General features: G+C 33.2%; 3 protein-coding genes and 1 non-coding gene across 5 annotated transcripts; 3 read left to right on the top strand and 1 right to left on the bottom strand.

The window, feature by feature from the left end:
- The first annotated feature begins 8,153 nt into the window (after positions 1–8,153).
- Positions 8,154–13,964, top strand: LOC137806093 (pyrophosphate--fructose 6-phosphate 1-phosphotransferase subunit alpha). Its single transcript, XM_068606038.1, has 19 exons — positions 8,154–8,530; positions 8,646–8,818; positions 8,910–9,022; positions 9,229–9,303; positions 9,606–9,719; positions 9,811–9,878; positions 10,085–10,168; positions 10,476–10,529; positions 10,657–10,737; positions 10,819–10,912; positions 10,988–11,061; positions 11,255–11,365; positions 11,463–11,507; positions 11,610–11,666; positions 12,109–12,213; positions 12,315–12,431; positions 12,537–12,640; positions 12,892–13,057; positions 13,562–13,964. Exons 1-19 carry the CDS (start codon positions 8,441–8,443, stop codon positions 13,688–13,690), a joined length of 1,854 nt encoding a protein of 617 aa, XP_068462139.1. The 5' UTR covers positions 8,154–8,440; the 3' UTR covers positions 13,691–13,964.
- On the bottom strand, positions 9,473–9,553 carry TRNAL-AAG (transfer RNA leucine (anticodon AAG)). Its single transcript has one exon. It is a non-coding gene; the product is annotated as a tRNA-Leu (tRNA).
- A 697-nt stretch (positions 13,965–14,661) lies between the features above and the next one.
- LOC137806092 (pentatricopeptide repeat-containing protein At3g48810) lies at positions 14,662–17,852 on the top strand. Its single transcript, XM_068606037.1, has one exon. The coding sequence runs from the start codon at positions 14,801–14,803 to the stop codon at positions 16,787–16,789; it is 1,989 nt and encodes a 662-aa protein (XP_068462138.1). The 5' UTR covers positions 14,662–14,800; the 3' UTR covers positions 16,790–17,852.
- A 1,271-nt stretch (positions 17,853–19,123) lies between these two features.
- On the top strand, positions 19,124–22,749 carry LOC137806094 (uncharacterized). Of its 2 annotated transcripts, none has more exons than XM_068606039.1 (2): positions 19,124–21,384; positions 22,363–22,749. In XM_068606039.1, the coding sequence occupies exon 1, from the start codon at positions 19,387–19,389 to the stop codon at positions 21,118–21,120; it is 1,734 nt and encodes a 577-aa protein (XP_068462140.1). In that variant the 5' UTR covers positions 19,124–19,386; the 3' UTR covers positions 21,121–21,384; positions 22,363–22,749. The 2 variants fall into 2 exon arrangements, with proteins under 2 accessions (XP_068462140.1, XP_068462141.1); XM_068606040.1 differs by having other exon boundaries at positions 22,370–22,749.
- The last annotated feature ends 845 nt before the right edge of the window (positions 22,750–23,594 follow it).

Consider the following 23,594-nt stretch of genomic DNA (forward strand, 5'->3'; position numbering starts at 1 on the left):
ACTACATTAGGAACAACAATACTTGAAGTAAAGGTACTAGTTAAAGGAACTTGTACTCTAACTTCCTTAATCTCCACATTTTGTGAAGTATCACTCCCACTGGTTTCACCATTTTCAATGAACCGTGCATTTCCAGATTCAACAATTCGTGTGTTATGGGTAGGACAGTAAAACATATACCCTTTCGACTTTGCTGGATAACCAATGAAATATCCACTGATTGTTCTTGCATCCAATTTCTTCTCTTGCGGATTGTATATTCTGACTTCTGCCTGACATCCCCAAACATGCAAGTGTCTCAAACTGGGTTTCCTTCCTGTCCATAATTCAAAAGGTGTCTTTTGAACTGCCTTACTAGGAACCCTGTTCAATAGATACATGGCAGTTTTTAAAGCATACATCCACAATGAAACAGGTATAGTTGACTCACTTAACATGCTCCTAACCATATCCATTAAGGTTCGATTACGCCTTTCTGAAATACCATTTTGTTGTGGTGTACCTGGCATTGTGTATTGAGCACAAATACCACGTCTCTCAAGGAACTTAGCAAACAGACCAGGGTGTTGTCCACTTTCATCATACTTTCCATAATACTCACCACCTCTATCTGACCTGACAATTTTCACCTTTCTATCTAATTGCCTTTCCACTTCATTTATATAAACTTCCAAGGCATTCACCGCTTGCGATTTTTCATGCAGTAAATAGACATAACCATAACGTGAAAAATCATCAATGAAGGTGATAAAATACCTTTCTTTATTGAAAGAACTTGCATCAAAAGGTCCACATATATCAGTGTGTATAATTTCAAGAAGCTGAGTACTTCTTGTGGCTCCCTTCTTTGTGTGTTTTGTTTGTTTGCCTTTAATACAATCCACACATACATTCAGATCAGTAAAATCCAAACTTGGAAGTATTTCATACTTTACCAATCTCTCCATTCTTTCCTTGGAAATATGTCCCAAACATTTGTGCCATAAGAAAGCAGAACATTCATTCACCAAACTTCATTTAATGCCAACATCATGATGCGAGGTCATAAGAGTTTCAGCATATAGATTATCGAGATTCAATCTATACAATCCATCATAAAGAGTACCAGATCCAATCAAATGGGTACGCTGATATAAACTGAAACATCCATTCCCAAATTTAAAAGAGTATCCGGCAACATCAAGTTTAGACAATGATACTAAATTCCTAGATATACTAGGTACGTAAAAAGTATCCATCAGGTCTAAATAAAATCCAGTGTCGAGGATTGAACGATAAGTCCCGACTGCTTCCACTGGAACCTTCTCTCTATTTCCCATGAAGACAAACTTTTCATTTGGTTTTATGGTTCGGGTTGAAAGGAATCCTTGCATCATGTTAGAAACATGAGTTGTGCATCCAGAATCAATCCACCAAGAATTATGTGGAACTTCAGTTAAGTTTGATTTAAAACATACATAATAAGCACTAAAGACTGGAACATACGTAACCTGCGAACGTAAGGCTACAGGAATAGATACTTCAATCACACATGCTTAACATTAATACTTCGAGTCATAAACTAAACATACTATACAGATTCAGAGAACATTATATGTATACTAATGTTCTCCTTTGGGAGATCCATTAATACACAAAACATAATGATGCTAATAGTATTAACTTTATTTGGCAAGATGTATGCATTAACTAGAAACACTTGTTATCTTTGGATATACAAGCAAAACTAATAACACACACTCACTACCAACAATCATATCCATTAATTATAAGGACAACTAATCAACCTTTGGGTGATCCATAATGCCCTATAATAATGAATTTCCATTTACCCATATACTTCATAATTTAGCATCCATTCTATAGGTAATTGGAATAAAATTTATCAGTAGTCTGGAATTAAATAAAACTTAAAGATTTGATCACTTTGGTGATTAACAAATCTATCATACAAATAATTCCAGAAATTATATCATTAATTGAAATAAAATTCATCCATAATTTGGAATTAAATAAAACTTAAAGATTTGATCACTTTGGTGATTACAAATCTATCATACAAATAATTCCATAAATAATATCATTAATAGAAATAAAATTTCATCATCCATAATTTGGAATTAAATAAAACTTAAAGATTTGATCACTCTGGTGATTACAAATCCATCATACAAGTAATTCCAAAATTTCAATTTAAAATTAAATACATAAAGCGAAAATATAATTTTTCATTCCTCACTTTCAATCAATTAATTAAACTTTAATTTAAATGCAAATTAAATTACATTACGACATAATAAAATTTCATTAAAACTTTAATTAAACTTTAATTTAATGAACATAATCATTAAAACTTTAATTTAATGCAAATTAAATTACATTAAAAAAATAATAAAAAAATAATACATAAACAGAAAAAATTAATTTTTTCACTACTCGCTTTTAATTAATTAATTAAACTTTAATTTAAATGTAAATTGCATTACATTATGACATAATAAAATTTCATTAAAATTACATTACAAATATAATAAATAAATAAAAAATTTGACGTAAAGTTGAATTAAAAAAAGTTGGGACCAAAATGCTACCCCACATTATTTTATACATTATTCACAATAAAATGCATGCAGCCAATGACGTAAGGTGCAGGAATTACCAAAATGCTACCCCACATGAATTAACATAAATTATTAATTAAATTCAATAGGTGCAGGAATGAATTTAAGCTTTAATCTAAGGTGCAGGAAACACATCATGCAATTGAAGGCAAGGTTTTTGCATTAGCGTAAAGGTTCACTTTCACTTTCACATTTATCGCAAAACCTTTTGAATCCAAAAGCATTTTACACTGTTAATGACGTGGATCCATAAACCCTAATTTTAAAATTAGGGTTCTTTAATTGGGGTTAATTAAAATTAGGGTTCTTTAATTTTGATGGTTTAAGACAATTAGGGAACTATCATAGAGGAATGAAAACCTTAATTTATAAACCCTAATTTTAAATTAGGGTTCTTAAATTGGGAATAATTTTTAAAATTAGGGTTCTTCAAATTTTGGAAAAACATTAATGGAGAATCACAAAAAATGAGCAACAAGGCTCTGATACCACATGTAAGTCAAAACATGAATGAACGTAAATTGAACACATACAATAATGATTCTCACACAATCATATAATCAAGAAGGAATAGGCACTTACCTTGATCCATGAGTGATCCTAATTGAGCAGTTGCTTTATCTCTTTTATCCCAATCTATCTCTTGCAATTTCGTTCTTGTCTCACACTTTCGTGATGGACAACTATTATTTGCAGAGACAGAACCCTATAGCCTTTAGTACCCAATCTCCATCAGATGTGGGTTTTCATTAGGTATATCATCAGATATATATTTCTCACATTAACCAATGGGCCTTTATTCTATTATTATTATTAAATCATATTTGGGCCCAAAGCCCAAACTCTAAGTCATGTGAGTCACTTTATAGAAATTAATTTACATAATTTCTTACATATTTATTCATAACGCTCAAACTAAAAAAATCAGATGAAACTTTTATAATATGAATTTACCAAAAAAAAAGTTATTATTTATATGTTTTAATAACAATTATTTTAAAAATTACTGAATGATAAGTTTATGAATAGATCTGACTTACACTAGGTTTTGTCAGATACTAAGAAGGTTAAGTAAAAAAAATGACTATTTTATTAATTTAGCACAAGATTGAATGCATATATTGAGAAATGTACATTTTGTAACATCTTTAATATATCACATAGGAATTTATTGAAAGTTATAAAATTGGATTGGATGGATTTTTACTGTTTATTTAATGAAATCTATTGAACATTTTTATAATATTTAATAAATTTAATAAATAATAAAAAGATATACCAAAAGGATAAGTTTTAAAAATATATTAGGAAATGAACCTTCTCATAAATGAGATGAGTAATATCATCAATGTAATTATTTTAGAAGTGGGTGTCTTTAGATTGCTAAATATTGATTTTTTTTATAAAAAAAGAATAAATAAATAAATATGAATCACTTAAGGGTGATTCAACTCGTATACATATCAACTACTCGGTTCAACAGAGAGACCCAATAACCTTGCTAGAACTTATCAACTCAAAATTAACAAAGACACCAAAAAACCTATTAGGTGTATTATTAGACTTGTTCTTACCAAAAATGAACTCGGAGAGTACAACTCGGTAAGGACCGTGGGTTCCTCAGGAAACGAGCTTTTCGTTGGTCTCCGATGAGAGAAGGAGGTCTATTTGCAAAGACTTTCCAATGCTTAAATTAGTAGGAACACAAAGATGATGATAAATTCATAACAAAGAGCTAAAAGTAAGAGCATAGAATAGAGTTTATATTTTAAATCATATTTTAAAATAAATTTTTTTATTTTAGATTGTGTTAAAATAGAAAATAAAAATATATTTTAGGTTATATAATTTATAATATATTTTTTATATTTAAAAAAATATAATTTAAAATATATTTTGAACTGTATATACAAAATACAAAAATTTAGGAAATAAGAGTTATTAAGCGTTTTTAGTTTGAATTAGTTCTAAATTGAATTGTGTGTGATGAAAATATTCTGAATATAAAATGAAAAATTAATATTTTTTTATTTTGAATGGATTTTACAATTTAAAATAAAATATTTAAAATATTTGTATTAAAATCAGTTCCAAATAGATTTTTTTTATAAAAAACATTTAGAATATTTGCATTGAGATGGGTTCGAATAGAACCTTGTGTAATGCATAGAGAGAAGTTGAAGAATGAGAAGAAGAAATAAATGGAAGAAGAGAAAAAAATTGAAGAAGAGGTCAATCCTCAACGAGAAGATGAAGAATCTTGAAAAGGAATGATAATTATCATAATTAATATCTTAGTTTCATTTTTTTTTTATGAAAATGTAAATGTGTTTTGTCTTCTGAAATATGGGATTTTTGGTTATCTATATTGTCACAAATTATTTTTCCTATTATAGATATAAGAGTATTTTTTAGATAAAATATTAAAGTATTATTTATTGTCTTTCTTATACTTTTCTTCTAATAATTTTTATTTTATAATATTATTAAGTTATAAATAATTGCAGTTTCTTATTAAATCATTTTATTAATATTTTATATTGGTTTGAAAAATAAATATTACTTATTAATAATTCTTCGTAGTCAAATTATACTTGTGAACTAACAACAAATTTTTTTTTTTAACAAATATTTTATCTTTTACACCAATTGCTTTTATATTTTCTTTGTTTTCTTTTGCCATTGTAAATTGGGTCAAATGCACATACAAGCTATACGAGCTATGAAAAATCTTAGGTAAGTAAATTAAATATAAAATTTTACCATAATTTAAGATTATAAACTCTGTCAATATACAATATTTTTCTTCTTCTATTTTTTTAAATACATTCAAACAAAGTATTTTTTTCAATGATGTATTTGTTTCTAAAAAATAATTTGATGAGTAGCAACCTTTTTTCCATAAAAAATTAATAATATAACTTATTCAAATTAATTTATTTTTAAAGTATATAATCAATAAGAATCTTAGTCAAAAATATATAATTAACAGATACTACTTTTTATCATAAATTATTAATAACATTATCCTCATCTATAATTTTAGATATTTAATAATGTAATATTTATTGTATGTTTTTTAAATCATTTCGAAAATTACAAATATTTTATATTAATATTAATATAATATTTTTTCATTATTATTATTATTATAGTAAGTTTTCGAATACTTGAAAATAAATGTCAAAATAAAAAAGAGACCAAAATAAAATGGGAGTTTGAGAAAGAGAAAACATTGGAAACATATATAAAATAAAGTTTGTTGTTCTAGATGCTTTGACCATTGAAATCATTTGAAAATGAGAGATTCAACACATTTTGCTATCAAACACACAAAATTTTCATTCCCTGGTTTGACAAAGAAGAACATGAATTTGTTGTCCTCTTTCGAGAAAATGCATAAAGTGGTCAAAAAAAGCACGTTTGGATTTTACCATCGACTAGAAACTCAAACATATAACTTTAATTATTGAAGTTGTAAAGTAACAGTTTAATTGAAACCTAACATGAAAGAAAATTATAAAATATGTAGTTTAAATTAGTAGGTAAATAATGTAAGTAATTTATTGGTGGGAAAAATCATTTTAACATGTAAAGTTGTAAAATTGATTTTTTCTTCTTCTCTAATTTTGGTTTTGTTTTTGTGATATCAAATTTTGTTTTTATATCGAATCCTGATTTGATAATTAAATGAGTGATGTTTAGATTTAATTTATATAACCGATTTAAAGTATTAATTGAATCATTAAATTGTTCAAACTTAAAGATACGTGGTATTCAGATTGCTTAATTATTAAATATTTGATTAATCTATTTTGATGTTTTCAATTTTCAATTTTGATTTTTGATATCATTTTTCAATTTTTGTTTTATGTTTTTCAATTCTTAACTCCAATTAATTTGTACATGAACTGTAATAAAGATTGAATACAACTAGAATATGATTCTTCTAAGAATCGATTTAGGTTAAACTTTATATTGCAAAATTTAATGAACATTAGTCTCTTTAATTTCATGAAAGTGATAATCAATTGGGTTATGATGAAAATGTGTTTGGTTATACATTCTATGATCTTAAGGTGAATAAGTTTGTGAAAAGTTTTGATGTGAAATTTATGGAAGACTAAATCATTGATGAAGTAGAAAAATTTACAGGAATAGGGATGATGTTTGATGAAAAGATTTTAAAACACAAAACATGGTTTAAATAATACTATTTACAAAAATTATTATAAAAAACACAATTTGTTTTCATTGGTTAAAATATTTGAATTAAAAGTGAATAAAATATGAAAAATAAAAAGTATACTAAAATATACCAAAATAATAAAAAACAATAATAGTTAAACAGTGAAATATAGAATATAAAAAAAAATCTAACAAAAGAATCATAGGAGAAGAAATTTGGTGGTAAAAGTAAACACCAAATTTTACCCATTATTCCTTCTTAAGATAAGGAATCTGAATCCAAACATAGATTGCATAATGTAACCTTTTCAGATCTAAATGTCTATTCTTTTTCATCAAAACTTTTCAAAACTATAAAGTAAATTTGGTTTCTCTCTCTACTTTTTCTTCTACATGAAAAATGACAAAAGAACAACCCAGTGGGAATCAAAGTTAAGAATAAAAAACCTCAAAATTTAGAATAAAAAAATAAATAGATTATACTGAATTTCCTAAATTAGAGCTTTCGTGTTTATTTGTCTGCATTTTTACATAAAAAATAAAATATAATAGTTTTGTAAATATAAAATTTTAAAAGTTGTGTGATTATTTTAATAGTTTTGATTACATATTTATTATCAAATAATGATATTGTTTGAGTTTAATAAATACAAAACTATAGAATTGAAAATAATTTATAGAAAGTGAATGCAGATTGATCTCGCAACATCTAAATATTTATTGATATTTGTATTTGTTATACTAACGTTTCTTCAGTTCAAAGACTTTCTTTTATTATTTTTTTCTGAAAATTTGAAGTTGGAAAATATATTTTTTATTTTTAATTTTAGAAATGTCTTTTGAATGATTCTGGTAATTTTGTTTCCCAAAATTATTTCAATAGAATTCATAAGAATCTAACATGTTTGAGTTCTATGCTATTTTATCAAATCATTTAATATGGTCATTCAAACATTTTAGTACAAAAAAAAAAGTTATATATAAATATAAACACCACGAGGAATATTCTTAACCAATAACATAAATTTTAATCGTTTTTACAATTTTCAAGATTCATTTTCAGGATTTTGCATGCAAAGAAATTTGTTTTGAACCAAACATTTGCTAATTGTTTTAAAACAATTATTTTGTGTATTTGTATTTGGAAACTTATCTTTAACATTAAAAAACATAGAGATTAGTTATAATACAAAAAGTAGTGTTGGTTTAATATTTTTTACAGAAAAAAAAGTTGGGGTGAAGATAAACATATCAGAAAGATGTTATGTGATCTCACCAAACTTGATTATAGTAATTTATTGAAAAAAAGAAGAAGAAAAGGAGAATTAGGAGAATATTCGAAGAGCTACATGGTAAAAAAGACCCGAATTCTGTGGGCTTGGTTGGTCAGTTCTTGTTGGATAGAGGAGTCATTTGTTTTGAAGAATCGAAGAAAAAAAAAACGAGTTTGGTAAGGGAAACTTAAAAGGGTACCCTACCTTCACCCAACTTTCATCACTCAACAACTACACCAAACAACAATAGTTACACTCAGACAGTAGCTAAAAACAACAACAACAACGTTGTTGTAGTGTCTTTGTTTCTTAGCTCACTTGTGTTCTCTCTGTTGAGGCATCAAAGAGGTTGAATCCATGGATTCTGATTATGGTATTCCCAGGGAGCTTTCAGATCTTCAAAAGATTCGGTCTTTGTATCAGCCGGAGCTTCCCCCTTGCCTGCAGGTGCTGGCTGGTTTCAGATCTTGTGGATTTCAGTGGTTGTGGGAGCAGTGGGGGTTGCCAAGTTTTGATTTTGATTTTTCATTTGGGTGATGACCCTTTTGGCTTTTTGGTGCAGGGAACCACTGTGAGGGTTGAATTTGGTGATGCCACCACCTCTGCTGACCCCACTGACGCCCTCACCATCAGCAGGGCTTTTCCTAACACCTATGGACACCCTTTGGCTCACTTTCTCAGGGCTACTGCCAAAGTCCCTGATGCTCAGATTATAACTGAGTTCCCTCCTATCAGGTCTGTTTCTGCTTATCATGTTTCTGTTTCCTGGGCATTGTTCTGAATCTGTTTTGTTATGAATCTCATAATACTGATTGTGTTGTTGTAGGGTGGGAATTGTCTTTTGTGGGAGACAATCTCCTGGAGGACACAATGTTATCTGGGGTCTCCACAATGCTCTCAAAACTCACAATTCCAACAGTGTTTTGCTTGGATTTCTTGGTAATTGAATTTAATTTGATCGATGGATCTTGAGCTTTTCTTTTTAATGAAAAAGTTGCAATCGGGTGTCTAGTTTACTTTGAATATTCCTTTATCTCATGCCATGTATCACACACAACACAAGTGTTTACATTAACCTTGAAATACTGCTGTTTCTTGGACAAATGAATAACTAGGTCTGCATTTCCTTACTCTTCCATCTGCAGGTGGTTCAGAAGGTCTGTTTGCCCAGAAAACTCTCGAGATTACTGACAGTGTTCTTTCCTCATACAAAAACCAAGGTTGGTTGTGGCAAGTCAATTTTTCGATGATAGTCATTAGTTAGTCAATTGTGTTGTTAACTCCTTATTGTTTAATTGTGGCAAGTGAAGTTGTTGATAATAGCCATTTAGTTTGTTGTTGTTAACTTCTTCTCTTCTTTCTTTTTTTTTTTGTTAACAAAAATTTAATTGTTGAGAGTGGGATTTGAACCCACGACCTTTCGGACCAGAACCTTAATCTGGCGCCTTAGACCAACTCGGCCATCTCAACTTGATGTGTTATTAACTTCTTGTCGTCTCATACTATGGTTGTTGTTTTTCAGGTGGTTATGATTTACTTGGCAGGACAAAAGATCAAATTAGGACCACTGAACAGGTTAATGCTGCGCTTGCTACATGCAACAATTTGAAACTCGACGGCCTTGTCATCATCGGAGGTATGCTTAAGCATTTGGACCTGCATGTATCATTGATTACCATTACATCCTCAGGAGAGGTTTCTAAATGCTGAAATCCATTATCGTTCAGGGGTGACATCAAACACAGATGCTGCACAACTCGCAGAAACTTTTGCTGTAGCCAACTGCCCTACAAAGGTATTTTTATTGGTTGTTTTGGATTTTGTTCATTTTCTCTTGTCCACATGGATTCAAAAGAGTAATCTTTACTGAAGCTTTATATTTGGTATTGCTTTTTATATATTCATAATCAATTAATATTTAATTTGTTTAACATTGAGCTGTTCTTTACATCATTTAATTTCGTGTCAATTTCCAATTTATCGATTAGCTGAATTCTGCAGGTGGTTGGTGTACCTGTGACTCTTAATGGAGATCTTAAAAACCAGTTTGTTGAAACCAATGTTGGTTTTGATACAATTTGTAAGGTATTTTTCTTGTATTTCTAATATAAATATTATTTTTGCATTGAAATGTGACGAAGAACAGTATACTTACTGTTCTAAATACTTTGTATAGAAAACACGATTTTATATAACTGGTAATGTTGACATTGTATATCATCTATCATAAAAAACTGATAATGGCCTAATTATTTTCCTAATGACATGGCAGTGTGTTAGGATTTTTCCCCTCTCTTCGGGGAACTTTGTTTGATAAAATGATTGCATTGCATATACTATGAAATAATGAGCAATTGAAGTACCAGTAAAATTTTACTTTCTGTTTATTCAGGTGAATTCTCAGCTCATCAGCAATGTCTGCACTGATGCACTCTCTGCAGAGAAGGTAATGAATCTAATTTATCTTGCTTTTCTTTGATTACATTGTGTGTGTATAAATTTGTATGATGTAAGCATTACTATTTTCATTAGTTTCTTTTCGAGTACCTCACTAAGTGAGTTTTCTTTTCCAGTATTATTATTTTATCCGTCTTATGGGACGCAAGGCATCACACGTTGCTTTGGAATGCACTCTCCAGTCCCATCCAAACATGGTGCATATTACTGTCTCTCATCGTTTATGCTTATTGTGTTATAGTTCCATGTTGACAGTTATTTTTACACATTTTATGCAGGTAATTCTTGGTGAGGAGGTTGCTGCTTCAAAGCTGACCCTTTTTGAAATAACAAAACAGATTACTGATGCAGTTCAGACTAGGGCGGAGCAAGGTTTGAACAATCTGAATTGCTTCTCTATATATGTGTGTATTGAGATCTAATGTCACATTCCTTTGTTTTTCTCAGACAAATACCATGGAGTAATCCTCCTTCCAGAAGGGCTGATAGAGAGCATTCCTGAGGTGTATGCGCTCTTGAAGGTAAAAACACCTCTTTCTCGATAGTCAAGCTCCACCTAAGCGCAAAGCAGAATGATATCTATCAAGTCTACATTGTAGACTGTTGAAGCATCAGAAAATGACAGTTTCTGTCATTGCTTTTATATATTAGCTTTGCAATTTTCCTCTCAGGTGGTATCTAATCTGTTCCTTCCAATACCTTTTTGTACCTCAGGAAATTCATGGCTTACTCAGACAAGGTGTTGTTGTTGACAAGATATCTTCTCAGCTTTCACCATGGGCATCTGCTCTATTTGAATTTTTGCCACCCTTTATTAGGAGACAGGTAAACTCATTTATCATGCTGAACACCGGCGCAACTTGTGTCAATTTAGTTCTAAAGAGTGTGATAGAAAATCTGACTTTGGTCTTTAATGCTGCAGTTGCTCCTTTACCCTGAATCCGATGACTCAGCACAGTTATCACAGGTAATAATCAAAGAATATACTTTGCTCTTTATATGAATTGATAGGGAATTTCAGATTCCATCATTCATGTCTCTGTTTTTTCTTCTTTGTAATGATTTGCAGATTGAGACTGAGAAATTACTAGCATATCTTGTGGAAGAAGAGATCAACAAGCGCCTGGTATGGTCACTCAATCTCTGTTTCATTCTCTCTCCAATGCCCCTTTTGCTGGACTCATTGGCATTTTTTGCACTTCTAATGATTATTATCATGAGTTTATTTGTTTGTGATGCATAGTATGATTTAGATAGGCAATCCGGTCTATCGTTCATATGCTCCGTCAGAATCTACCACGGATCTATTTTTTTTATTCCTTTTCTATTCCTGATTATTTATGAAATAAGAACATTTTCTGATACATCAAATGGTGGGTCATTTTTGCAATATACTAATTTTGTTTGAAAATCATCATGATGGGTCAGCTATGTGTCAGTTATTTATGAATGCTATAATCTTGAGCCATTACTTTATATGATTACTATCCTGATTAGTGTCATTTTGTTGATGGTCTGAAAAGCATTCTAGAGCTAGCTTTAAAATGTTTTCTTGTTCCTTTTGACAGAAAGAAGGCACATACAAGGGAAAGAAGTTCAATTCCATTTGCCACTTTTTTGGTTATCAAGCTCGTGGATCTCTACCTTCAAAATTTGACTGTGATTACGCATATGTATGTTGATTCAGTAATCTTCCTTTGTTTATTAGCTCTTATAGTCAATATCTTCTGTAAGTGTTTCCCACTATTGTTAATAACCTTTGATATCATTGCAGGTCCTTGGACACATCTGCTACCATATACTGGCCGCAGGTCTTAATGGATACATGGCAACTCTAACTAACCTCAAGAATCCTGTAAACAAGTGGCGATGTGGAGCTGCTCCAATCGCAGTATGTCATTCTTACCATTATTTTTCTTGTATTATGATAGCTTTGTATATATCTCTTTGCTTTCCATGGTAGAGACTTATCTATTTTGCTTCTGGTGAACTTTAGTCTATGATGACTGTGAAGAGATGGTCGCCAAATCCAGGAGCCACATCAATTGGAAAACCTGCTATTCATCCAGCTACCGTGGACTTGAGAGGCAAAGCTTATGAGTAAGTTTTCTTGTCACGTTGTGTGATGCATGTGTGCATATACCTTTATATGGAATACAAGACTTCTGCTAGAGATTTTATTTGCAAAAATCAGTAAAGTTATGTACTTGATTTAACAATTCTCAACACCCTGAGGTGGATTATTTGGTTTGGTAGTAGTAGTAACTACCACTTGTTTTCTTTCACCTCAGCTTGCTTGGTAGTGTTTCTATTAAGGGCATTCTCTGATGCATGATATTTCTTGATTGCAGGCTGTTGAGAAAAAATGCAGAAAGCTTTCTCATGGACGATATTTACAGAAATCCAGGTCCACTTCAATTTGATGGTCCTGGTGCAGATTCCAAGGTCATAACCCTTTCTGTTGAAGACCAGGACTACATGGGCCGCATTAAGAAGCTTCAGGAGTACCTTGAACAGGTCTTGCCAATTAAACTCTTTCATCATAAGACAAAATTTTACACCAAAAAATCTCTATGATCATTGCTACCATTTTATGGAATGAGGAAGTTAACTCTTGATCCACATGTTTTGTTGGTACGAGGCATAACATTGTTAAGAGAGTTTAATTTGTATGCTGCATCACTCTAAAAACTCAGACTATCGACCAGTCAGAAAACATCATATGACATTATGGTAGTATCATGAACTATGAGGTTCAAACACACCTTTTAAATTGTGGGTAGCACAATTCCAACAAAATTTTAAAAAGAACAACTACATTAATTTTCTAAAAACTCAAATTTATTGTATGAGTTTTTGTAATGATTATAAAAATAAGGAACAAATCTTTTAGAACCTGCCATAACAAACATCATTTTGTCAAATAACCGAGACATACAAATCCTCATTGTAAGTATCACTGTCTATGCTACATAGATCATGAAAGATAAAACTATTTTCTCATTCTGATGAAAATTTCAGGTTCGAACTATTGTAAAGCCAGGATGCCCTCAGGAGGTTTTGAAGGCGGCTCTGAGTGTGATGGCTTCAGTGACTGAAGTTCTGGCAGCCATGTCAACCACTTCTTCTAACAGCCTGTCAGCCCTTTGAGAGTTGCAGATGGAAGTTGTATTCTTTTCCAAAATTTTCAGGCCTAAGGTTTTAGTTTCTACATTTTATAGACATGGAAGTAGTTTTTGATTGGAAATAAGAGTTAGATCCGACATGGTGCATGTCAAGGTGAGATTATACTGTAGTCAAAGTTTTGGCTGTGTTCCCCCAACTGGGTCATTTTTTTTTGCTTTTTCAAGACACAGAGAGTTCATTCCATGTGACAATGTTTGATAATTTAGCTTGGTGCTTGAGGTTGTTACTGTTATCATCATCATCATCATTCATTGTTCTTCCTGGGACATCTCTTTTTTGATATTCCAAACTTTTGTACCTCAGTCAAATTTCCTAGCCCTTTAAATTCTCGCATTCAGAAATAGCACGTGATTTATGACACGTGGCATGCAGAACTTTGCATCTGCCACAAACACGTGGAAAATGCTGTGCTTTTTTTCAACAGGAATTGATACCATTAATGTTGACCAACTTTCCTAATACTTATGCAACTTTCAACTTTCTACCATAGAAGAAGATTAAGAACACAAGTTTAAATTACCTTATATACTTTTCTTTTGATAAATTATGAGAGGGTTACAGAAAAGTTTTTCAATATTAAAATGTTTACATAATTGTAATTTTTGTTCCCAAATTTACAGTTTTGGTTTCTTATAAAAGGGAATTTTTATTATTGGGTGTATGTATTTCTATTTTATTTTTAATTATATTTTAAAGCTAAAAAATAGAAAACAAAAAGACATGATCTAAATAGTAAACGTAATTGCACCCGTATCTTAATAACATAACATATTATAAATTATTCACATATTTATAAAAGAAAATCAGAAATATCATGCAATTTCTTATAAATTTGCCCAGTAGTTATGTCTAAGATGACAAAATAACTACGTAAAATTGAGTAAAATTATAAAAAATAAAAATAAAAATAAGGAATAAAAAGTATATTTGCATTAAATAAAGTTATTAAAATGAAAAAGAAATAGTTGCAGGAACAGAGTAACAATTGGTGCTCTCACTGATAGTATCTCTGATCTCCGGTTCGCATTCAGTTCTCTACGGTTCCTTCGATTTCATTAACCCGAAAACAATACAATGTACTTGAAAGATTGTTATTCCCTCTTACTAAAACATCGCAAACCGTCAATCCCCTTCGTGCTCCCCACGCGCCACCTCGAACCACCACCCTCCTCCTCCATCCCCGATCCCCACGTCGTCCAAGCGCTTCGCCGCGAGCCCGACGTCACGCGCGCGCTCCAATACTTCCAACACGTGGTCACTTCCACGGCCTTCAAACACACACCCGTAACCTACCACATCATGATCGAGAAGCTCGGAAGAAGCAACGTCGAAATCGACAGCATTCACTATCTCCTTCAGCAGATGAAAATCGAAGGCGTTCCCTGTTCCGAGGACTTGTTCATATGCGTTTTGAACTCTTACAAGCGAGCCGGGTTGGGAGAGCGGGCTTTGAAGTTGTTCTACAGGATCAAGGAGTTTGGGTGTAAGCCCACTGTGAAAATTTACAACCACTTGCTCGATGCGCTTGTTGGTGAAGCGGAAAACAGGTTTCAGGCCATTGGGGCTGTTTATGAGAACATGAAGGGTGAAGGGTTGGAGCCTAATGTGTTCACTTACAATATTCTTTTGAAGGCACTGTGTAAAAATGGGAAGGTGGATAGTGCCTGCAAGCTGCTTGAGGAAATGTCCAAGAGAGGGTGTGTCCCGGATAAGGTCAGTTACACGACGCTTGTGGCGGGGATGTGTAGTGATGGTCGGGTGGATGAGGCGAGAGAGGTGGTCAAGAGATTTGGGGTTGAGAGTGTGGTGTCAGTTTGCAATGCTTTGGTTTGTGGATTGTGCAAGGAGGGGAGAATTGGGGAGGTGTTTGGTTTGGTAAGTGAGATGGTGGAGAAGGGGGTTGATCCTGATGTTGTGACTTATTCTAGTGTTATTAGTTGGCTTTCGGATGTTGGGGAGGTTGAGTTGTCGCTAGCGGTTTTGGGTCAGATGGTGAGGAGAGGTTGCCGTGCGAATGTTCACACGTTTAGTTCTTTGATGAAAGGGCATTTCTTTGGAGGGAGAGTGGGGGAGGCGGTTGGGTTGTGGAGGTTTATGGTTTTGGAGGGGGTTCGGCCGAATGTTGTTGCATACAACACGCTGTTGTATGGCCTGTGCTGCAATGGGAATGTGGATGAGGCTGTGGTGGTTTGTGATCGGATGGAGAAGGATTGGTTTTGCAGGCCGAATGTGACCACATATAGTACACTTGTTCATGGGTTTGCGAAGGCTGGCGATTTGCAGGGCGCTTCTGAAATGTGGAATAGAATGGTAAATTGTGGGGTTCGACCTAATGTGGTGGTGTACACCTCCATGGTGGATGTTCTGTGTAAGAATTCTATGTTTGACCAGGCTTATCGGCTTATTGACAATATGGTTGCTGATGGTTGTTCTCCGACTGTTGTTACATTCAACACGTTTATCAAGGGCTTGTGTCGTGGTGGGAGAGTGCAATGGGCTTTGCGTGTGGTTGATCAGATGCAGAGTTATGGGTGTTTTCCTGATATAAGATCCTATAACGAATTGTTGGATGGGCTGTTTAGTGCGAATGGTTTTAGAGAAGCTTGCGAGCTTATTACAGATTTGGAAGAGAGGAAGGTGGAGCTAAATTCTGTCACTTACAACACTTTTATGTATGGATTTTCTAGTCATGGAATGCAGGAATCTGTTTTCCAGGTTTTGGGGAGAATGTTGGTAACTGGCGTGAAGCCAGATGCTATTACGGTTAATATAGTTATTTATGCATACTCCAAGCTGGGTAAGGTTAGAACTGCCATCCAGCTTTTGGATAGAATAACAGCGGGAAAGGAATTCTGTTCCGACATAATAGCACACACTAGCCTTTTGTGGGGCATATGCAATTGGTTAGGCATTGAAGAGGCAGTTGTGTATCTAAATAAAATGATAAATAGAGGAATATCTCCCAACATTGTCACTTGGAATGTGTTGGTACGAGGCTTCTTTAACAAATTGGGTCATATTGGACCAATCCGCATCTTGGATGATATCTTGGGAAATGGATAAAATATATATGATTTTTCAGCTTCTTCTGAGGTAAAATATTGGCCTTCAGATATTTTCAACCATATGCAACAGATGACCATGTCACTGTACGGTGTACACCTAGTTTAGAGCAGGAGCAAGTGGGTAGAATGAATGTGATAGGAAAGAACACTTGGTGAGATATCTTATGTTTGGATCCCAGAAACTGGTTCTGAATTTTGAGGGATAGAGACAACAAAAAACAGAGAAAGGAATGGAAAACGAAAGTTTAGACAGTATCCATTAAATTATAGATAAAGAACCGAAGGAGAAGTTTCTCCTTACAGGGGGGTTTCCTCTTTCTACAGCAGAGTTGAAGCTCAGTTTTCCAATTTATGATAATTCTGAGATTTCTCCCTCTTCTGCCTTCTCCTCTTTAAACTAATTCTGAAAGATGAGGAATCCAGTGTGGATAGGCTAGTTCACTAGTTATCAGTGAAGCCATCAGTGAAAACAGGTGGAGTGAAAACGGATGCACTTGTTGCATTCAACAATTTGAAACTATGCTTATGCATCTTGGAACTACACGTATGTGTTTATTGTGTATGACACTACTATTAGTTGGAAGGCTGGTTCATAAAAGGTAATGACAACAACTAAAATTGAGTACATTACCACGACAAAAGTGATGAAGGAAACCTTATGGGTGAAAGGTCTAGGTCGAAGAGCTACGGGTGTAAAACCAGGTTGTCACAGTCTATTGCGATAAAAACATCTTTATCAGTTTCAAGAACCAATATCACAACATCTTGATACAGAATTTCAAGAACCAAATCTACCATATGAAAGAACGAAACACATTGATATGAAGTAAGTGTAGCTTATTTAGATTAGTCTCAAACAAGGTGAAGATTTGTTGAAAATTGGTTATGTAAAATTTAATCATCCATCTAAAGTCTAATAATAGTATCCTGTGTGATGGAGTGGGTTTTGAAGACTTATGTGGGAGTGAAAGAGTATATTGTATCACCAACTATTTGTTTTTTCTTGTGATAAAAGGGAAACAGAAAGATGTTCAATTTTTAATAAAACAATATTACGACTACATGATAGAAAAAATATATGATTCAAAATCACACACCATGCTTAGGTTGAAATAGCTGTCTCAAATTAGACTACCATTAAAAAAGGCATACAAATATCTATCAGCTTGCATAACAAGAAATTTATACATAACTAATTTCAAGAATAATAATACTCATTTCATCCTTAACAGTAACTTTCATTCTTATATCCCTTATTTCAAAAATTCTTATTTTAATTTAAAAATTATACTTAGAATTAGTTTATATCGTAAAGACAGAGATATATTGAGGTACTTCTGGAAAATAAAAATCGTACATAATAAGAACATTGGATAAAATTTTAAAAAGAAATCATATTGTAAATAACTCCTCGGAGAAATTGGTTTTTGACCAAATCTAATTTTAGCCTTTCTCCTTTGACTGTTTCTTCCTGCACCTCCATATCTTCTTATGCCACCTCCATACACAATATGAAAATACATTTTTATCCTTCTTGTGCCACCCCATAGAATAACTTCCGGATTATGTAATCCGAAAACGCATTTGAAAAAAGACTTCCGAATTATGTAATCCAGAAAGTAATTATGCATCTCAAAAAAGGCTTCCGGATTATATAATCCGGAAGCTAATTACAAATTTGAAAAATGATTTCCGGATTATGTAATCCGGAATACTACAGAGGAACATTTTTGGAAATACGAAAATCTATGGAGGTGAGCGAAGAAGGTATGGAGGTGCAGGAAGAAGCAGCCTCCTCCTTTAGGATTGCAAACTCTAATTGGTTTTGGACCAAATCTAATTTTAACCTTCTTCCTTAAGGGTTGCAAATTCTAATTTGTTTTTGTCATTAAGAACTTGAACCTACTATAGGTACTGAGTTGGTGAAAGTATTTGCAACTTGGTTTTTTGTTTTAGTAAATAAGAGTAACAACTTCTTTTCTCTCCACTTTTGTTAAGAAAAAATAGTTAACATCGAAATACTTATTTTCATAAAAAAATAGGATTATGAGATAAAACTATTGTAACTTTGGTTATCAATAATTTGTATTAGGAAAGGTGATTATCATAATAGTTTAAAACTGTATGTTTGGTTTGGTTAATAAGAAATACTGATTATATAAGGATTGAGATCTTGAAGTGTCTCATTTTATTTAACTTATTTATTGTTAAAAAAAATTTGTATATATTTTTATAAAACCTTTTGAAGAAGAAAGATTTAAAAGTCTAGGAATTCTTCTTGGTATGTATGACCTTTATGAAGAATTTTCTTTTTTTTGCATATTATACGGTCTAGGATTTATGTGCATTAGCCTCTCTAGGAGTTGCGTAAATTAGATGGTCTAAAATGTTGATGCATTAGACGGTTTGGGAAATCCCGGTTTTCTCTACATGCATTCATTGCTCTATAAAACAAGATCAGAGCTGCGATTTTGTTATAGACGTTGTTTATCACACCTCCTAAATATATCTGGTTAACCCTAAATCGTTTTCACCATCACACTGAGCTTAATTGCGGCTCTTCATCTTCTTCCAAAACCCTAACCCTTTTCAGAGATGGAAGTTCCAACCTTTTTCACTGGCACTGTTCAAGGGATGAGTCCTCAGGATGCTACACTGCACGTTGAACATCAGCTTGCTCTGCAGGAACTCGATGAGAGAGGTTTGGAGGTGAGTGTTGATCTTGAACGATGTGGGATTAGGGGTTTCTTTCTTGAACCTCAAACTATACACCCAGAGTTGATCAGAAAGTTCTGGAAGAATGCCAAATTGGTGAAGACCAACACTATAGTGTCTACAGTGCTGGGTAGAGAAGCCATTGTAAACCAGGTTGCTATCTCTGAAGCCATCAACTGTGATAGGGTTTCAAACTGCTTTTACATCGATTGGGAAGAAATCTACAGTGAGTCTGCCACCGTTGAACAGGTGCTCTATGGTGAGAAGTTTTCCGAAAACCTTGTTTCTCAGAAGGTGGATTACAAGATGCTGTGTGTAAAAGGGAAGATTTGGCAACAGCTCTGCAACAAAAGTTTGCTTCCCAAACATGGGTCGAAAAACCATGTAACAGAGTATGGAAAGTTTGTTATATATCATCTTCTTGCTGGAATCCCCTTCAACCTTCCACACTTGCTGTTTTTGAACCTTCTGAGAATGCTGAAGAAGGTGGGAGAAGGGATGGTGAATATCCCCTACACAGCCTTGGTGAATCGCCTCCTCTGGCATCAGGGTATCTATAAGAAGTTTTACAAGGTGGATCACCTTCGCCGGGAGCTGATCGCCAAAGCTGGGTGCATTGTGAAGCAACCCATCTTCTCTGTGGTGAACCTTCGCCAGATGCAGATGGGCCTCGCTTTGGAACTTCAGAAGGTTCCAGACCTTCCTGTAGACGCTCTCATTGCTTATAGGTTGGATAATCTTAAGCCTCCTCATTTGGGTCCTTTTGAAAGTTTTAAACATCTTGAAGGGAAGCTTCAAAAGTTTGTTTCTGAAGAGAATGTGAAGGAGAGGGACAGGGCAGGTAGTTCCTCTGCTGCTACTTCTCCTTCTGGGTCGTCTATGAGTAGTGGACCATCAGACGGTGTTGCTTCTGCTAAACCAGTTAGGAAAGGAAAGGTGAAGCGAATCCCTAAGAAGAAAAGGATGAATCCTATCTTGAAGAGGAAGAGGACTGCAGCGTCTACTGCTTCTGACACCAAAGACGATGACAGTACGGACTTAGAGGAGCTTGTCTTTGTTTCGCTAAAGAAAAGAAGAAAAACTCAACCCAAGGCGTGTACACCAGTCCTAGAGGTAACACCCCTAGACGTTATAACCCCTGCTTCCCCCGAACCGTCTACACCCGAACACCTATCCCCTATCCAAAACCAACCTTCACCACATAAACAACCACTTGAAGTTCCTGAGCAAGAGTCTTCAGAACCTGAAGAGTTATCTCAGCACATGGAGGAGTTGTTGCTTTCGCTTAGTCGTTCTTCACCTGCCAGAATTGTTCAAGACGCTCCAGATGGCATGTTCAACACCGTTCAGCAGATGATACAACAAGCTTTGCGATCTGAACGAGATGCTGCCCAACAACGTCTAACAGAGATGGAAGAAAGAATGCAAAGAGAAAGAGAAGCTCACCAACAGCGTCTGAGAGAGATAGAGGAAAGACAAATTCAGAGGCTTGAACAAATTGCTGCATCTTTTGTCACCCAGATACAGAACTCGTTTGCAGAAATTCTGAATCAGTTAAGAGCTCCGTTAGTACCCCCTGCACAGCAGCCACCTCAATCCCCTCCGCAGCAATGATGAAAACTTTCCTTGAACCCTTATCAAAAGGGGGGAGAAATTGTTTTAGTTGTTCATGTGTTTAGTTTTTTTTCTGAATTCTTTGGTTTGGTAAGTTACTCTAATTCAGAAAGATGAAGAATCCAGTCTGGATAGCCTAGTTCACTACCAAACTGGTGAACTGGTTATCAGTGAAGCCATCAGTGGAAACAGGTGGAGTGAAAACAGATGCACTTGTTGCATTCAACAATTTGAAACTTGAATATGCGATTGTTATCATTGGAGGTATGCTTAAGCGTCTTGGAACTACATGTATGATTGATTACCTTTAAATCCTCCACTAACTTCAGATAATTATCTTAAGATAATTGTAGTTATAACTTGTTACTTACTCCCACTAAAATCAAGTGAGGATAAATTAATAAATCTATCTGCTTATGTATAACATGAAATATTATCTTCCTTCAAAGTTATTTTTATTTTTATAAATATTAAAAATAAAAAGTATAAATATGCATAAACCAGATGAATAGATCTGATCCACTTAAGTCTGGCTCAGCTCAGACTCTAGAAGGACAGAACAGAAGACACAAATGAGCAAACTTTGCATGAATGATCTCAACATAATTAAACAGATGAAACGGCATGGTGTAAAGGGTAGTTAGGAGTAGTTATTATCAGTCACAGTCTGTTTGTCAGTTAGTTATTAAAGTTACTGTATATAAATAACTCTACATTTTTATTCTGATTACTGTGAGTATGATATATCGATTTCGAATTTCATTGAATCTCTTCAATTCTCTCTGAATCTACAGCAAGCAATGAATCCAGTCTCGTAAGTCAGTATAAGAATTCCGTTCAAGAATTTTCTTTAACACTTTCTTTCAATCAAATAAATTTCCTGTGATGAGATAAATTAATCTTATTGTGAATTTGTCTCTGTTTCTTTCTGAAAGCAGATGACACATTGAAAACCTTTTTCTTAAAAGTTTGTATTTGTATTTCAAATGATGTGTTTCATGGCAGACACATTGTGAAGAACAACATAAAAAAATGAAATAGGCCCAAAAGTCTTGCTGAGTGTCATGAGATTAACAATGAAAACTATGACATAGAGGTTCATTATTTAAACTCCATCATCATCTATTTGCTGAATTATTTATGGGAATGAATCTGAGTATTTGAGTGAAATCTTGATGTTGCTGAAATGTTGTTGTTGTTATTGCTATTATTATTGTACTAATTTGAGTGAGATTTCTTGAGGCCATAGGAGAAGCATGGAGCAGAATCAAATTCAATAGCAGATGTATTGCAGATGAAGCCCAGCTCATGTTAAGGAAGGAACCATCTTACAACTTAATCATCACAATGTCTTGTTTCATTTTTCTCTTAGATATGAAATGTAAATGTAAGGTTACCAAAAATAGGGAATGTTATAATTGTAAGAAAGACAAAAACAAGAAAAGGAATGTAGTTTCTATTATCGAAAACTGAATTAGAAAAGCTACTCTTACAAGAAGAGTAGCAAACATATATGGGAAGAAATGTGTTATCATCCCCCTTAGATTGAAAGTGGTATTATTGACTCCTTAAGTTTATGTCTAAATCTATTGAAAGAAGTGGTAAAGATAGGTTTGGTTAATATGTCTACTACTTGAAATTATCGAGGGAAATGAACGAGTCTTGTTCTGCTTGAACATGATTTCTATCAAAATGAAGAAATGTTTGATTTGGAAATGCATAACGGATTGACTGAGAGGACAAAAACACCCAAGTTGTCTGAATAGATAGTTGCAAAAAACTTCTCTTGCTATATAGTCTGCCTCCTTTGATCCTATTATATGCCTAACAAATACTTTTATAAATTCTACATGAAATAGAACAAAATAGTAACAGAAAGAAAGAGGAAATCCTTGGAAGGAGAATCTTCTCCTTTTTGTTTCTTTATCTATAACTTTTTAAGAAATATACATTAGTTTGTTGATTCTTAGGTTAATACATTCTGCTTAAGGGGGAGAAAAACCTTGTTAAATTGATGTATTTTGATCTTCATTTTGACTCATTATTTTCACTTGTTTAAGCTCAGTCTTTATTTTTTTTAACCTGACAACAAAAATCACTTATAAAACATTATCCAAAGTTTAATATAAAAGCCTTGATTTAGAATGTAAAAAGGTTATCATTAGTTGAGGAAACATCCTTATTGTGATTTTCCAGGAGTGCAAATAAGTTCAGTAATCTATTTTCCATAAAGAGGGCACCATGAAAAAAGAAAAGAAAAAGGAAGTGCAGTAGTAAGAAGGAGTAGTGCACATATCAATAGCTAAAAATCTCTTTGACCAACTTAATTGACTGGACCCAAGTTTAGCTTAGTATAGCTTTTATGGTTCTAAATTGCGGTTGTAATTTTGATATGGGATTGCAGTCATTGCATTGTGAAATTATTTTATGTACGCACTAATAATAAAGTATAATAATTTAAATTGATAAATGAG

This window comes from Phaseolus vulgaris, chromosome 3, assembly GCF_000499845.2.
Source record: "Phaseolus vulgaris cultivar G19833 chromosome 3, P. vulgaris v2.0, whole genome shotgun sequence".
Taxonomy (NCBI): Eukaryota; Viridiplantae; Streptophyta; class Magnoliopsida; order Fabales; family Fabaceae; genus Phaseolus; species Phaseolus vulgaris.